This window comes from Macrobrachium nipponense, chromosome 45 (assembly GCF_015104395.2).
Source record: "Macrobrachium nipponense isolate FS-2020 chromosome 45, ASM1510439v2, whole genome shotgun sequence".
In the NCBI taxonomy this organism is placed as follows: Eukaryota; Metazoa; Arthropoda; class Malacostraca; order Decapoda; family Palaemonidae; genus Macrobrachium; species Macrobrachium nipponense.
Window position 1 is genome coordinate 7,144,339 of NC_061105.1, and position 17,406 is coordinate 7,161,744.

The following is a 17,406-nucleotide window of genomic DNA, read 5'->3' on the forward strand; positions in this document are numbered from 1 at the left end:
TGTTTTATGTGCGGTCCTTGAAGCTAGAATCAGAACGACCAACCACACCCAACTTCTCTGTTGAATCTAGGTGTATTCATGGTTGGTTATGTTAATGTTGAGGAGATTTTCCCATTACATTCTATTGATACTTGCATGGTTTTATGCATCTGCGCTAAAATAATTGATAATACACTATGCTATTAAATATTTGTTTCAACGTTGCTCGAAATATACATTGGTAATGTTGGTTATCCTGTGTTGAACGAAAATTTCAAATTGTTTCGTTTCTATAGTTTGAAGTAATTACTATACTTTAGAATAATTACTATTACCGTAATTTTTTCTTATGATTGTTATAAATATCATAGATTTGATATTTGTGCATCATATGTTAGCTTTATTTTGCTTTCACTGTAAAAAAAAAAAATTCAACTTCGAGTTGTTGTTGACAGTTAGTGAATTTCGAACGAATTCCTCTGAAATTTGTCGTTTCATTTCTGGAACTTACTGTACATTTACCAAATCAGTAGCATGTTATCTTGATATTTCTCACTGTGATATTCAATTCCACTGATAAAATAAAAGACGAAAAAAGTATGTGCGCACGTGTGCACGTGCTGTGTGTGTAAGCTATATATATATATATATATATATCTATATATATATAATATATATATAATAGATGAATAAATTGATCACGAAGTATATAAAACGTGATGCTATGTATAAATAAAGGTTTTTTTGCCACGAAGGAAAAAAATGAAAAAGCTAGTTAGCCGAGTACTTTCTGTCCTATTCGGACCCTTTACTGAGATATGCCTCAGTAAAGGGTCTAAATAGGACGAAAGTACTCGCTAACTCGCTATTTCATTTTTTTCCTTCGTGGCAAAAAAAACTTTATATATATAATATATATATATATATATATATATATATATATATACATACACACACACACACACACACACACACACACACACACACACACACACACATATATATATATATATATATATATATATATATATATATATATATATATATATATTCGAATTCTACACAGAGCATATGATGCACCATGCAATTCAGATCTCTCTCGTAACCTACAACTTCTCTGGTAAAGGGGTGAGGGTTCGCGATTCATGGGGATTGCCAGCCATAATAGACTCCCCTTCCCTCCCCAGCCCCGACCTCTACAGACAGACCCAGGATCCCCGAAAGACCACTGCTGTGAAAGGTAGACGGCGGTAACAATCACATAGTTACCCTAAGGCTAGCTCTAACCTCGTCTTAAAAATGAAAGGCACCACCGAAGAAACTGACGTCACTGTAGCTACATGGCAAAGTGAGGTTATACAGTATTCCATTTTTTATGTCATTCTTTGAAGGTTTATGACATTACGATAACGGTTTGATTATATTGAAACAATTAAAGGCATTGGCGAAGCCTTCCCAACGAGAAACACCACTCAAACGTCGTCCGCCGCTAATGTCATCGCGAGGAAGAGGATTAGAAACTACTTCGCCGTCGTAAACCCGTGAAAACAGACGCGGCCGGCCGCCTGAACCGTTGCTGAGTCGGGTTGCGAATTAAAGGTCATAAACTGGTGTGCGTGAGTGACCTTTTCCTTACGCGGATGTTTGCTTGATGGAAGGCGTGTAAATAAATGCTTCCTGAAGGCATGCCATCATTGCACGAGCTGTCATTGGTCAGGTGAGGTTCTCGTGACGTAAACGCGTCCGATGTCAGATTGGAAGAAGAAGAGTCCGACGCTTTGTTTACATTACAAAAAAATATATTCCCTCTAATATCTTCAAGAACATCTGTGGCGAAGTAGGGACCTGTTCGATTTGAGTGCTTTTTTTCGATTTGAGTGGCCTTTTTTGTATTTAATTAAGTAGATCTACAACAGCTTCCTATAGTATATCTGGTAAAGGTATCCTATGCTCTGTCTTCTTCAGGAACATCTGTGGCGAAGTACTAGCTAGATACCTAGGTACTACCTGTTCGATTTGAGTGCCTTTTTTCGACTGGAGTGCTTTTTTCATATTTAGGATATTTACTTGAGTTGATCTACAACAGCTGCCTCTATATCTGGTAAAGGTATTTCTGATACTCAGTTCAGCTTTGGCGGAGAAAAAGGGGCAGCAGAATAGGCTGACGAGTGACAATCTTAAGGAAAGGCAGCTGTCATTTTGATCGTAGCTGGATAACCTAGCTTGCCTTATTTGAGTGTTCCAGGTTGCAGCTTAATTTAAGGTTAATTTTAAAGATAGCTAATTCTTATTAACATAGGCTGGCCTAATTCCAAACAGGTTCTAACACTAGCGAAGGATTTGTCCTGTAGTGGGTCAGAACCCTGCTTTATTCTTTGGACTTGAATTGTTGGGTTACAATCAGCGTCTGTTGTTCTGACATCATAGTATTTATAGTTTTTATATAGGCTAGTATCCTAAGCTGGCTGTAGGCTTGACAACAGTTTGCCACGATAAGCATGAAACATATCCTACCCTAACCTGTACTTTCTGTTTTATGGTCCTATGGATTGTGTTTTTGAACCATTGTTGTTTGCCAGATTAATAGGTATTTGTGTATTTTTGTTTTGTTTTCCAGTATCTTGCTGTCATTAGGCTATATCAGTACCCTGTTAATAAATAGGCAACTGGAAATTCTTCGCCCTAGGTAGCCACATGGTCACTTTCCTGTTTGTCTTTTCTCTTGTGCTGCCTTTCCAGTCACCATTAGTTTTGTTTTCCTAACCACGATTTTCAATCCTCTGTAATCACAATCTCTCTTGTTTTGTGCTGATTACTATGCAGTATCTTCTTGCAGTAGAATTTTTAAGTACTACTTGTGTTCTTTATTCCATCATTTCCTATTACTACTAGCTATAGTTTGTTTTAAAATTTTCATCTTTTATATGCATTGCCTTCTTCCATCTTTAATAACTTTCCCCTCATTGTTATTCCTTATACTTTCTTGCTCTCAGATATCCCCATATAAAGATTATTTTAGGTAAAACCTGTCAAGTACTCGTATCTAGTTATTTCGATTTTATTTGTAACAAATTAATGTTCCTTTGTTTATACAGACCCAACCTATTGTTTTTTATGGTTTTATCCTTATAAAGATGAGAAAATAGACAATTAAATTTAGGCAAATTATTGTTTTGTAGTCTTTTGGTAAAGGTCGTGGTAAATTTGGAATTCCCATCTTGTTATAAGTTGGCCTTTTACTTACATTGTACTATTTAGATTAAAGATTGAGAGGTTATAGGTTATTACAACTACTATACATGGTAAGCATTATGATGCTGTTTCTGGCACAGATGCTAAGGCAAATTATGTAAATATTTACAAACTATTTATTATGTGATGTACTGTATGTTGTTAAGTTGGTGTTGTGAACAGACTAACTTTCCATTTGCTACCCATTACAGCTGACTGCATTCTTTTGTGAAGGGAAGCAATGGAACATAGTTGTCTTACCCTGCAGATGCTTTAGACAAGTAATTTCTTCAGTGTTCTTACCTAAGCGTGTCTTTCATTATTTGTGAAAGATAATATGTACTGACTCGTTTCTCTAGTTGTTAGATCTCACTCTGACAGCTGCTGGCTTCGTGAGGTCTCTTAACTGATGAGTACAGAATTCTGTAAAATATTTGGGTATATCAAGGATAATTCTCCCTTCAACCATGGTTCTTTAAAGACAATGAACAAGTTTTCATCAAGATTAGTCCACTCATGAAGAAGCAAGTTCCAATTAGAACTATCAGTAACAAGTCTTATGATCCCTATTAACATATTTCATATAGGAGCTTGGCCTTGACATTCTTCCTTATCTTATCATAGTTATATCTCGCACATTAGAAGATTGAATCATTGTACTGAGTGTTCATGCCTGTTTATATTCTTGCAGGTGCACATTCGAGACTGGTTGAGAGGAGTTGCTCCTAGCTAAAAGAGGTTAGGCTTGCATGGTAATGAAGGTAAGTATTTTTCAGTTTAATTTTATTTTGTACTGTCTCTTTACTTAGCAAGTTTTTGTGGCAGCTGTACAACTGCTAATTTACTATGGACAATTTTACTGTGGTGACATTGCCTATAGTCCTTTTTTGCTATAAATGTGAGCTTATGCAGGTGGCTAGGCAGGTAATACTGAGAATACTGCTTTATCACCAACTATTCCTTCCATCTTCACTGCTTTTCTTGAGTTTTCCTAAGGTTCTTAGTGGTCATCATTCTTCTGCTTTTATCAGGAGTTCTGTTTGTCTTCCAGGACTTACCTGCAGCACTGCCAATAACTTTTATTGTACAGTAAGTTCCAGAAGTGAAGCGACAAAATTCACTAACTGGCAACTACAACACGTAGCTGAAAAACTTATATTTTTTCTACAATGAAAGCTCTATCAAGCAAAGTAGAGCTAACATATGATGCACAAATATCAAATCTATGATATTTATAACAATCATAAGAAAAAATTACGGTAATAGTAATTATTTTAAACTATAGTAATTACTTCAAACAATAGAAACGAAAAAATTTGAAATTTTCGTTCAATACAGGATTACCAACATTACCAATGTATATTTCAAGCAATGTGGAAACAAATATTTAATATCATAGTGTATTATCAATTATTTTAGCGAAGTATCAATAGAATGCAAAGGGAAAATCTTCGCAACATTAAACATAATCAACCATGAATGCACCTAGATTCAACAGAGAGGTTGGGTGTGGTTGGTAGTTCTGATTTTGTCTTCTAGGACCAAGCATAAAACACCATCTTCGAGAAAGGCTCTAACTGCTGCTGCTACCTTCAGGTGACTAGGCCTAGTTCTGGGCATAGCAAGGCTTACAATGCAGGGCCACTGTTTTATTTAGGCAAAGATAGAAAATAAAACGATGAGGACCGACACCAGGACCTTTCCTTGCACCTGGGAAACACACTCGCTATATAAAAAATAAGAAAGACGGTCGCAAGCAACCAGAACACCCCGTAAAATCACCACCTAGTTAAGTAGGAAGACGACAGACCCCAACCACCCCTCCTCCCCCTCTACCACTACCTCTACCCACAATTCTTACTTCACATTTTTCACTTCAACCTTTTACCTCAAATCTTCTAATTATATTCCAACCATGAAATTTAAGACTGAATCTGCGTAAGTGGTCGTATCATAAGGGAGTAATATCACCCAAATTCATATTTCCACGGGCAACCAGTAATCAGTTCGATCCAGTCAAGCATTATTGTATAACAGAAATTTATGATTTTTTGGGGGAATTATATATATATATACGTATATATAGTATATATATATATATATATATATATATAGATATAATATTATATATATATATATATATATATATATATATAAATTACATATATATATATTAATTATATATATAAAGAAGCACCCGAGCATGACCAATAGGCCTAGTGGCTCGATTCTTAAAACAGGCCTCTAGTTATTCCTGATTAGATAAAAAGGTTCTGAGAGAGAGCATAACAGGAGATACTCGAATTAAAATAATATTCGCCAAGCATATTCACACTCCGGATTGTATGGACAAGAATAGTCTCACTTATGCACTAAAAAAAAAAAATGTGGAAACCTATGAAAATACTTGTTTGATGCAACCCTGAACGCAATTCCACATGTAAAAATTTGCACAATTGAGGAATTCGATGAAATTATTAACTGAAAAGCTGGAAAATATATTTCCTTGATTCTTGAATAGGCCTAACCATGTAGGCAATGCTAAACGCGCATATAACTTGGATTTTGTTTTGTTTTCTTTTCACACCAACTTGTGCCTTATTTATATTTCATTTAATCGGATGCTAAACTTCTTTGTGCTACATCAAATGAAATCATAATAATTTTCTATATAACGCTATAAAAGTAGAAAGTTAATTTACAAATCATATTACGCCAATACTTATGCACTCGGTTCCTGCTGCCACTCAATGGTGAACACTTGATATCACTCATTGAGAGCCACAGATGTTTCCATGGGGAAATTCATTTTTTTTCTTCTTAATTTTTCTCTTTTAATAAACAATTATTGAACTAACATTGATCATTCATTGGGGAAATACTTTCAGTGCTTCTACAGTTAATCACTGATACGTATTATCAGATAAAGAGGATGACAATAATTGGAATAAATTATACTAACAGACAATCCCACAAGAGTTTCTAAAAGAAGTATGATCAATTCTGAAATTTGTCGCTTCACTTGTGGAACTTACTGTACTTCTCAAGATCTCATTCCTTTCTCTATATACTATTCATCACGGTTTGTAGGCACAAACCAATTTTTTATTGGATTTTTTGCCCTTATTTATGCACAGTAGCACTTTTATCTCGTCTTTTTCTGTGCTGTACAGTATTCCACACGGTATGATACATGTTTGTGCAGAAACACTTAAAATTGGAATTTGTTCATGCAACTTACCTGTCAGATATATATATAGCTGATAATTTCCGACACCGACAGAATTTAAAACTTACGACACACGTAGTGGGAGTCAGGTGGTTAGTACCCATTCCCGCCGCTGGGAGGCGGGTATCAGGAACCATTCCCATTTTCTATTCATAATTTTTCTGTCGCCGGTGTTGTGAACATCTGTTTACAGCACCTCCGTCTGGATTTGGAAACTTTTTGCTACTTGAGTATCCCTTTTGGTTCTTTTTTGGATCAATTGATTGGATCGGTGGCTAGGCACACGTTATTAGTGGATTGATTTGATTTTGGTTTGGACTTTTCTTGGATAATATGTCAGGGTCTAGTACAGCTAGCGCTAGGTTCTGCTCTAGAACTGATTGTAGAGGTAGGCTACTGAAAGCTTCAGTAGACCCACATACGGTATGTAAGAGTTGCAGGGAGCATGAATGTGTGTATGAAAGCCGTTGCAAGGAGTGCGAAAGATTAACAGATTCTGAGTGGAAGGCGTATGATACCTATCTTAGGAAACTTGAAAAGGATAGGTTAAGGAGGTCTTCCTCCAGGAGTGTTTCAGGCGTGCAAGAAATTAATGTTTCTCCTGTTAACCCTCCTTCTGTTAATGCTCCTAACCCTGTAGTTTTGCCTCCGGGCCCTGAAGCAGTGTCTGTAGAGAGTAATACTTTATCCTTAATATTGGAGTCGATTCGTAATCTAGAATCGAAAGTGTTTGCTCTTGAGAGCAAAAGTGATGTGCAAAAGTGCAGTGATACCCCTTGTGTAGTGGAGGGTGCGTCAGATCGGCCTCGTTTCGCCTCTAGGCCTGGACCTCTGCTTGACTCCCAGGACCTGGGGAGGGAGCATGTCGAAAGCCGAAGGAGGGTTACAAGGAACCCCCACCGATCTGGCGTGCCTTCGGCAGTTACTGATGAAAATCCCCAGACTGCCAGGGAGCGTGCGCGTGCACGTCTCCTCAAGGAGTGTTTTTCGTCATCGGAGGCTTCATCCCCACGTAAAGGGTGGAGTTCTCAAGGTGCTTCCCGTCCGCTGAAAAGGACGGCGCGTAATGTTGACGCTTCACGTTCTAGTTCTCCGCTTTTGCGATCTTCTCCTGACAGTGCGTTCGCTGCTTTTCCGCCGCAGAAAAGGCGTAGAGAGTCTTCGGACTTGGATTCAGTTAGCTCGTGCGAGCGATACAGTCGCTCCAGAGCTCGGGAAGAGGCCGTACCTAGGAGGAGGAGGGAGGCGTCCCCTCGCTGCTCTCCTGCTCACAGGATCAGTCCCTCCCCGGAGCAGGAAGATTCGCCAAACAAGAGGATGATTCAGTCACTGCAGCAGCAACTTCAGGACGCTCTTGCTGCTAGAGAGTCTCTTCCGCGTCGTAGAAAGGATGAGAAGCTTCCTGTGAAGAAGTCAAGACCCGCTCTTTCTCCTCGCTCGCCTCTCTCTTCGTTCGAGTCTCCCTCTAGAGTTCGTTCTGCTCCCCAGCAGCTCTCTAGAGGAGGTGAGAAGTTAGTTTCTCGCTCTCAGGATGAGATATCTCCCGCTCGCAAGTCTTCGTATGTTCGCAAGCGAGTGGTGGACTCTGAGCGCGCTTCTGTGCAAGTGGAGCGCGCTTCCGGTGCCGCCAAACGCGCACCTGTTGTTGATAAACGTGCACCAGTGGGCGGCAGCCGCTCGCTGACTGACGCTCGGCGCGCACCAGTGGAAGCCAAGCGTGCACTAGTGGACGCTCGGTGCGCGCCAGTGGACGCCAAGCGTGTGTTAGTAGATGTCGAGCGCGCACCTGTCGGCGCCAAACGTGTGGATTCGGACGCCAAGCGCGCGCTGGTAGACACCAGTTCCTCACCAATGCAAGTTCAGGTGGATGAAGGAACCCTTCCTGTTCGTCAGTTTTCTTCAGAGTTTCCTCCTACTTCTCCAGTTTCTGAGGAAGGAGTTAGCGATGAATTAGTAGAAGCAGAGGAAGAACAGCAACCAGCTACTGTCTCATCGGACTATAAAGTTTTGATGCGTCTTCTACAGTCGGAGTTCGGAGAAACTTTTCAACCGGAAGCCCCTCGTACTCCTCCTTCTCAATTTTCTTCTTTTAAGGCAACGAAGGCATCGGGGTTCATTAAAATGAAGAAGTCGCTTTCCACGAAGCAAGCGTTCCGGAAAGTCCATGAGTGGATGGAGAAGAGGAAAGCGTCAGGAAAGTCCTCTTTAGCTTTACCGCCATCAAGACTCTGCGGTAAAGGAGGCATGTGGTATGAGACGGGAGAGGACATAGGCGTTAAACTACCAGCCTCTGCTCAAGGTGACTTCGGGAGCATCGTGGACGCCTCCAGAAGAGCCCTTCTGTCTTCATCAAAAGTCACTTGGACCCATAACGAGTTCGACTTTCATCTAAAAGGCCTCTTCAGGACTCTAGAGGTCTTCAACTTTCTCGACTGGTGTCTTGGAATTTTAGATGCCAGGTCAAGGAGTTCTGATACTATTAGTCTGGGGGAGCTGTCCAGCGTACTTTCTTGTATGGACAAGGCCGTCAGGGATGGTTCTGAGGAGTTGGCTACGCACTTTAGCTCGGGGATTCTCAAGAAGAGAGCGCTCTTTTGTAACTTCACGGCCAAATCCGTCTCTCCAACGCAAAAGGCGGACTTGCTTTTCGCTCCATTCTCAGACCATCTCTTCCCCCAGGCTATGGTTAAGGACATAGCTTCAAGCCTTCAGGAAAAGGCAACGCAAGATCTTCTGGCTCAGTCTTCTAGAAGGCCAGCAGCTGCTTCATCTTCTGGAGTTTCGTTTGCCAAGAAATCGAAGCCCTTTCGTACTGGACCTTCCTCGAAAGCAGCCTCCCAAGGAAGAGGCTCTTCCAGAGGAAAAACCCCTGCTCCGTCAAAGAGTAGGAAGTGATTTGGAAGTCCTTCAGACGCCGGTAGGAGCCAGGCTTCTTCGGTTCGCGAAAGCCTGGGAAGAGAGAGATGCCGACCCTTGGTCGCTGGATGTCGTGAGGAAAGGGTACAGGATCCCGTTCTTGAAGTCACCCCCGCTATCCTCAACACCAAAGGATTTGTCTCCCTCTTATCGAGGAGAGAAACAGAAAGTGCTTTTCGATCTGCTGGAACAAATGATCGAGAAGCAAGCGGTGGAACAGGTCTTCGACCTGGAATCGCCAGGGTTTTACAACCGCCTGTTCCTGGTGCCAAAACATTCGGGGGGGTGGCGACCCGTCCTCGATGTCAGCAGCCTAAATCTCTTCGTGATAAAGAAGAAATTCAAGATGGAGACGACTCAATCGGTGCTGTCAGCTTTGAGACCGGGGGATTGGATGGTCTCACTAGACCTCCAAGACACGTATTTTCACGTCCCCATCCATCCCCAATCAAGGAAATACCTGCGATTTGTCCTGAAGGGGAAGGTATTCCAATTCAGGGCACTTTGCTTCGGTCTGACCACAGCGCCGATGGTTTTCACCATTCTAATGAAGAACGTGGCAAGGCTGCTTCATTTGGAGAATATACGGATCTCTCTCTACCTAGACGACTGGCTTATTCGAGCTTCATCGCGGGAACGGTGTCTGGAGGACCTGCACACGACCATGACGTTAGCAAAGTCCCTGGGGCTTCTGGTAAACCTCGAAAAGTCGCATTTGACTCCGTCTCAATCTTTAGTCTATCTGGGGATTCAGATGGACTCAGTGGCTTTTCGGGCTTTTCCGTCCCAGGGGCGACAACTTCAATGCTTGGAGAAAGTGGCGACCTTTCTGGGGAAGGAAACATGCTCGGTGAGGGAATGGATGAGTTTGCTGGGGACCATTTCCTCACTGGAGAAGTTTGTTTCTCTGGGAAGGCTGCACCTCAGACCTCTTCAATTCTTCCTAGCCAACAGTTGGAAGAACAAGCAAGATCTGGAGGCGATCTTGTGTTTAACGAGAGAGGTGAAGGATCACCTAAGTTGGTGGTCAGATCCTCGGAAGCTCGCAGAAGGGCTCTCCCTCAAACTTCGGAACCCCGACCTAGTGTTGTTTTCCGAGCGTCGTCCACGGGTTGGGAGCAACACTAGGAGGGAAAGAAGTGTCGGGCACTGAGAGGGGAACAGGTGTCCTGGCACATCAATCTGAAAGAGCTGTCAGCCATTTATCTGGCTCTCAGGTTTTTCCAGGAAGAAGTATCCGGCAAAGTCGTTCAGATCAATTCGGACAACACCACAGCGCTGGCATACCTAAGAAATCAAGGGGGAACTCACTCGCCTTCTCTGTTTGCCATCGCAAAGGAACTCCTTTTATGGGCGAAAGCGCAAGAAGTCACGATCCTGACAAGGTTCGTGTCAGGAGTACAGAATGTTCGAGCGGACCTTCTCAGTCGTCGAGGACAGCTGTTGCCGACAGAGTGGACCCTTCACCAAGAGGTTTGCCAGTCGCTGTGGAACCTGTGGGGCTGTCCACAGGTGGATGTCTTCGCAACGTCCAGGACGAGAAGACTTCAACTCTATTGCTCCCCAGTTCTGGACCCGGGAGCAGTCGCAGTAGACGCCCTACTTTGGAGTTGGTCGGGTCTAGACATATACGCTTTTCCCCCGCTCAAGATCCTCGGGGAAGTGATGAGGAAGTTTGCGGCATCGGAAGGAGCGAGGATGACACTCATCGCCCCCTTCTGGCCGGCAGCCGATTGGTTCACAGAGGTGATGTCCTTCCTGGTAGACTTTCCGAGGACTCTGCCCTTAAGGAAAGATCTACTCAGACAGCCCCACTTCGAGAGGTACCACAAAAACCTCCCCGCTCTGAGTCTGACTGCGTTCAGACTATCAAGAAGTTGGCCAGAGCGAGGGGTTTTTCAGGACCTGTGGCGAAGGCGATTGCCACCGCAAGGAGGCCCTCCTCAATCGCTATGTACCAATCGAAGTGGGCTGTCTTCAGATCCTGGTGCAGGAAGAAGGGCATTTCCTCCACCACAACCTCTGTGAGCCAGATAGCTGACTTCCTTCTTTATCTGAGAGAGGAAGTGAAGTTGGCTGTTCCAACTATTAAAGGCTACAGGAGCGTGCTTTCTGTAGTCTTTAGGCACAGAGGACTCGATTTGTCTAATAATAAAGACATTCATGATCTCATTAGATCGTTCGAGACTAGGAAGGTAGTCCAGCCTAAAGTACCCTCGTGGAACTTGGATGTGGTGCTCAAATATTTGATGTCGAGTCACTTCGAACCGCTTCATTCAGTTTCTATCAGGAATCTGACGAAGAAAACGATCTTCCTAACCGCTCTGGCGACGGCGAAGAGGGTTAGCGAAATTCAGGCCATTAGCAAGCAGATTGGCTTTTCAGAAAGTAGTGCGGTGTGTTCTTTAAGTCCCATGTTCTTAGCAAAGAACGAGAATCCTTCCAACCCGTGGCCGAGGACCTTTGAAATCAAAGGGTTGTCAGATATAGTTGGAAACGAACGTGAGAGATTCCTGTGTCCTGTCAGGGCTCTAAAGTTCTATCTGCAGAGAACTAAAGCTTGCAGAGGTTCATCGGACAATTTGTGGTGTTCAGTGAGGAAACCTGATCTTCCTATGTCGAAAAACGCACTGGCGTTCTTCATCAGGAATACGATTCAAGAAGCGCATAATAAGTGTAGTGATAGTGATTTAAAGCTTCTGAAAGTAAAAGCTCACGAGGTGAGAGCTATTGCTACTTCGGTAGCCTTTCACAAAAATATGGCGCTCAAAGATATTTTGAATGCCACATTTTGGAGAAGCAATTCGGTGTTCGCTTCACACTACCTGCGGGAGGTGAAAGTGACATACGAAAATTGCTTCTCCCTCGGACCATACATTGCTGCAGACACTGTTTTGGGGGCAGGAGGTAACACTCATCCTATCCTTTAGGGATTAGGGGGGTTTTTAATTTGTGTTTATGGTTGTGGGGTGACCGCCTGGGGCGGGTCTCCCTTCCATTAGCTTAGTTAAGTGGGATACCTTTGGTAAACTAAGCCAGGTGGTGGTATTTTTGTCTCGTTGCCCTCATTAGTATGGTCCATGGTCTAGTCACGTCGTGGTCTCGCCCCTGTTGACAGATCATCTGGAGTGCACCAGCTTCATAGGTCTCTACCTTGCTGGCAACTCTAGTAGCACAAGCAGACTTACGTGGCAGTAATCACGAAGCCAGCTATGCTAACAGGTAAGGAACCAAGATATCAATTATCTGCACATATGTGTTTCCTAAATCCTCTATTCTGTCTCTCCCACCACCAAAGGTGGGATTCAGCTATATATATATCTGACAGGTAAGTTGCATGAACAAAATGATATTGTAATGATACAATTAAGTTTGTTCATACTTACCTGGCAGATATATATAATTAATTACCCGCCCACCTCCCCTCAGGAGACAGTGGAAATAAAAATTATGAATAGAAAATGGGAATGGTTCCTGATACCCGCCTCCCAGCGGCGGGAATGGGTACTAACCACCTGACTCCCACTACGTGTGTCGTAAGTTTTAAATTCTGTCGGTGTCGGAAATTATCAGCTATATATATATCTGCCAGGTAAGTATGAACAAACTTAATTGTATCATTACAATATCATATTTTTTTAATGTTACCTGTCATATATGATGCTTGCCTCTTGACCATTCAGATTGGACTATGATGTTGTAAACTTGAGAAGCTGCAGTGAATGATGTTATTCTTCCCACATCCCTCATTTTGTTATATAACTTGAAAAGGTTTTGTTTGTTGCTTTTCAGGTATGGATGATCCTTGCCTTGGTTGTTGAACTACCTTTTCACTTGATACAAGAACGTTATCAGACACAAGAAAATGTCTGGTAGCTTGCATTTATCATACTTAGCCTATATTGTATTAGCCTTGTAACCATGGGAATCCTCTGAGTTATTCTGTAATCAGGGTTCAGGAGTTGAAAGTAGCTTTATTTTGTCGTAAGACACCTTCCTCACATACCAAGAATTTGAAACCAGAAAAGAGGAAAAGCTTTTATCTTACATATAGAGAAAACATGTCAAGTATTCAGGGTCTGCCACCATTACCAAAAAGTCTCAGTGGCCTGATCAATTTTGCTGGACGTCGAGAAGGCAGCGGTGGAGCAAACGAACCAGGTGGAAGGGATCACTACAGTCCTCCTGTGAGGAACAACACCGATCGTTTCAGTCCTCCTGCCCGGGCAGATTCGCGAACTGAGTCAAGGATGGATTCCAGACCAGAATCTGCTCGTTCACAGTACTCTGGGGTTGGTTATGGAGCCAGTGCCTTTGAACCATACTATGCAAATGGGTCAGCACAAGGGTTTTCTCCCAGATCCTCACCTCGGAGCCATTCGTCCTCGCCGAGAAACCAGACTGCCTGTACATCTGGCAACAAAACTCACAGTCCAAGAGGCAGCCCACCTGTACCTGGTTCTATTACTGGTGTCAATCCAAGGCTAAGCCCAGCGCATGCTCCAACCAAACACCGTAGAGCATCGACTCTGGACTCCCAGCTAGCAGTGTTGAGAAAAGAAATGGTGAGTTTGCAACATTATGTTAAATTGTTTTTATATTTAGTATAAACCATTTAACAATAGTGGTAACTTTACAGACTTTACAGAATTACAGTAACTGAATTTGTGTATGAATATATTATTTTATATTTCTGATTCACAATAGCATATATTCATTTTGTAAGCATCACATACATGAATGTTTTCATTTTTTGTGTAGTTCATCCCTCTTTGTTTTAATATAAAAAAAACTATAGACTGTACATATACAGTTCTTACTTTGAATTACCTTTCTACCTGTAACACCTTGCTCATGAAAGGTATGTGCAGTTTTTAAAACCTTCAAAAGACAAGACTAACTCTTTCTCAAGAAAATGTGGGTGACAAATCATTCCTTTTTACCTCAAGAAAGCTCGCAAAGATTTGATAATCATAGTTTTGTACACAAATTTTGATTTACTGGACTGTGCAATGGACACTGAGTGAAAAGTAAACAAACTTTGGACCTTGGTAGTAATGAGTGTGCTTACAGAACTTGAGTCCTTTTTTATGGTAGGTTTGAATTTCTTGTGAAAATTTTGGCTGTAAACTCATTGATCCTTTGTTCATATGTAAAATTTCATAATATTTGTTGGGGCTTCGACACAGTGGTATGTTAGGTATTGTATTAGCTCTTCATGTCTTGGTGAAGCCATGAGAATAATAATGAAGTCTCTATAAACAGAGTTGGACTAATTTTGCAGTGAAGTTAATGTGAAGGGTTTAACTGAATACTTAAAAAGTCTAAAAGCACAGTTGTTAGTTGAAAGAGGGCTCGTAATTGATATATAAACATTCTTAGTTGCTAATTCATAGCCTCTAGTTTATAGGATTTCCTCCACAGTGTTTCTTGTGTTATTTATGAATTTATTCAACATATCAAAATATTACAGGTTGGTTTGCGTCAGCTGGACATGTCACTTCTTTGTCAACTGTGGTCTCTAAATGAATCAATTCAAGAGTTCAAACAGTTGGTTAATGAACGTACGGTAGCTGGCCTTGACTGGGGGGGAGGTGATACATCAGCTGAAGATACAGATGATTATTATGGTATTCCAGTTCGACGACCAAATCCCTATCTTCACCCAGTTCCTGAACAGTATCCACAACTCTCACCATCATCTTCAGAATCTAGCTTAGAATATGGAAACATATAGGAACAAGGATTTATTGTTTGGTGGTATCAACAAATGTAATTAACAGTACATGCAGTATATGTTTGATATACTGTGCATTTGTTTCTCCTCCACAAGAGGCAGGCCTCATGTACTATGAGTTGTTGATAGAATGCATGTTGTAAGTTAGATTTTGAGCTCTTAAGAGGTAAATTTAAAGTGTATAGTGGTGGTAAAAATTGTTAGATATGTCTGTATTCCAAATTAGAGTTTACACACTTCAACTCCTGAACCCTGTTGGTTGTATGTAAAACAGTGTGCATGCATATACCTTTACAAGGTAACTTATCAGTGGTACTTACAAATATATTGAACTTAGAAATAGAGAAGTAGCATAGGTGCTGAGCAGCACAATTTGTTAACAGTCATGGAGAAACGTGCTAGGAAGGTGCCATCTTGGCTTGAAGCTACGGGTGATAAGAAAATTTCCGAAGGTGCAAAGTTAGCATTTACAAGTCAACCTAGAACTGTCTTTTATGTTATGAGTCCCAAGGAACTTAAGGAAGTTTCTGAAGCTATTTTGAATGAAGAAAAGCTAAAGCGGGATCAAGAGGGCAAGTCATGTCAAAACTCATAAGTGAAAGAATTTTTTAAAAGTAAATTTGGTGCATTATAGTTACAAGGTTTTGTTTTTAGTCATGTTATTCATACATAAATCATTCCACATTATGGTTATGAGAAACATTCTTGTATAGAATTCCATTGTATTAGTTAGGTATTGTATCCTAGTGTAAATATGTGATTGATTTAGAATTCAGTCCCATGAGTGCAATACAGTTTTAACAGAGCACAAAATTCCATGTATGCTCCTAAGGTGTTTCAGGTCAAACACCTTGCATTAAAGTGATAAGTATTATTCCATTTTTTAGAATTATTGTATTATTTTTGTCTAGTTTCCACGTTATGTACCTGTATTTTTTTTTAAATATAGCATCTTTAAATGCGTATTGAGAATTTTTAGCCTTTACACAGAATTTATTTGATTATAACAATGAAATTTTAAATACAGGTAAAAATTTATCTACAGCGGCAGTATAAATGAGCAAGTAAAAACTTTCAAATTCCTATCTGTGGACTCCTTTGGAAATGTATTGTGTACAATGTCCAATGCATGATGCTTGAAGGTTTTGCAGCATTCCTTAGAAAGTCAGTGATCAGTAGCCTCCTGTACAGTAAAAAATATTAATAAAAGAGCTAACCTGGAGTGTCACAAAGTCTGTGTTCATGATGGCTATCCTTAAGCAAGTGTTTCAATACATGGCACCAGAAAAAGCAGAATGGCACATTGACCACTGTCAACATAGTACCAGCAAGTTGATAACATTCTTAATCCTGCCAAAGTGGTTATTCCTCACTTAGAAGCCTTATGGATACGCATAGAAATAAGGAAACAGCATGCAGGAGAAAGAGGTATGATTAGAACATTTATTTATACATATACAACAATGAACAGATTTGGAGGTTCGAAATGGGAGAGTTGGTTGGCCAGAATGCTATAACACCTTTAGATATCTCTGATATAGAGAGAACGGTCTACTTAGCAATATTTCACATGTGAAGAGGTCCTGTGGGGGACAACACTAGTAGGGAATCTTACTCTCTTATTCTATTTTATTTTATTTTTTCCCCATTCAATTTCACTATTGTTTGGTTCATTTATTTTGCATAAGTAATGATGAGAACATATGCGGGCTCTTTGATACTCTAGTAGTTTGAAATTTTTTGTCCTGATTTTATTAAAATACAAAGCCTACCATGCGAAGTTTTCCTATCTTCTTGTGAAAGGTGCTTGGAATTAACAGGCTCAGGTTTACTGCGACACCCATACTGGACTGAGCAAGGACCAGCAGAAGCCGACAACCAAGGTCTTGCCCCAACTCTGCTGGAAATGAGTATAGACTAGAGATCATAGTATAGATTTGCGAACTAAATTCCTGTCAGAAATGGGTACCTTTTTGCGTTGCTGAGAAATTTGTAAATAACTAAAACCAGTTTTTGAGAATCTGCATCAAAATATCTCTTTTTCCATGTTGAATTGAAGAGTGAAGATAGAACAACATAATTTTTTTTATTCTTAAACTGGTTGATTGTATAACACTCAATCTCTCTCTCTCTCTCTCTCTCTCTCTCTCTCTCTCTCTCTCTCTCTCTCTCTCTCTCTCTCTCTCTCTCTCACACACACATATATATTATAATATAGATATACTATATATAATATATAATATAGATATATATATGTATATATATATATATATATATAGATATAATAATTATTATATATATATATATGTATATA

The 17,406-nt window shown here is 40.8% G+C and overlaps 1 protein-coding gene across 8 annotated transcripts; it reads left to right on the forward strand.

Annotated features, from left to right (window-relative positions):
• The first annotated feature begins 1,494 nt into the window (after positions 1-1,494).
• Positions 1,495-16,055, forward strand: LOC135214339 (uncharacterized). Of its 8 annotated transcripts, none has more exons than XM_064248545.1 (4): positions 1,495-1,696; positions 3,902-3,971; positions 13,148-13,920; positions 14,829-16,055. In XM_064248545.1, exons 3-4 carry the CDS (start codon positions 13,417-13,419, stop codon positions 15,090-15,092), a joined length of 768 nt encoding a protein of 255 aa, XP_064104615.1. In that variant the 5' UTR covers positions 1,495-1,696; positions 3,902-3,971; positions 13,148-13,416; the 3' UTR covers positions 15,093-16,055. The 8 variants fall into 8 exon arrangements, with proteins under 8 accessions (XP_064104615.1, XP_064104622.1, XP_064104616.1 ...); XM_064248552.1 differs by having other exon boundaries at positions 3,902-3,948; XM_064248546.1 differs by lacking the exon at positions 1,495-1,696 and adding an exon at positions 1,730-1,816.
• The last annotated feature ends 1,351 nt before the right edge of the window (positions 16,056-17,406 follow it).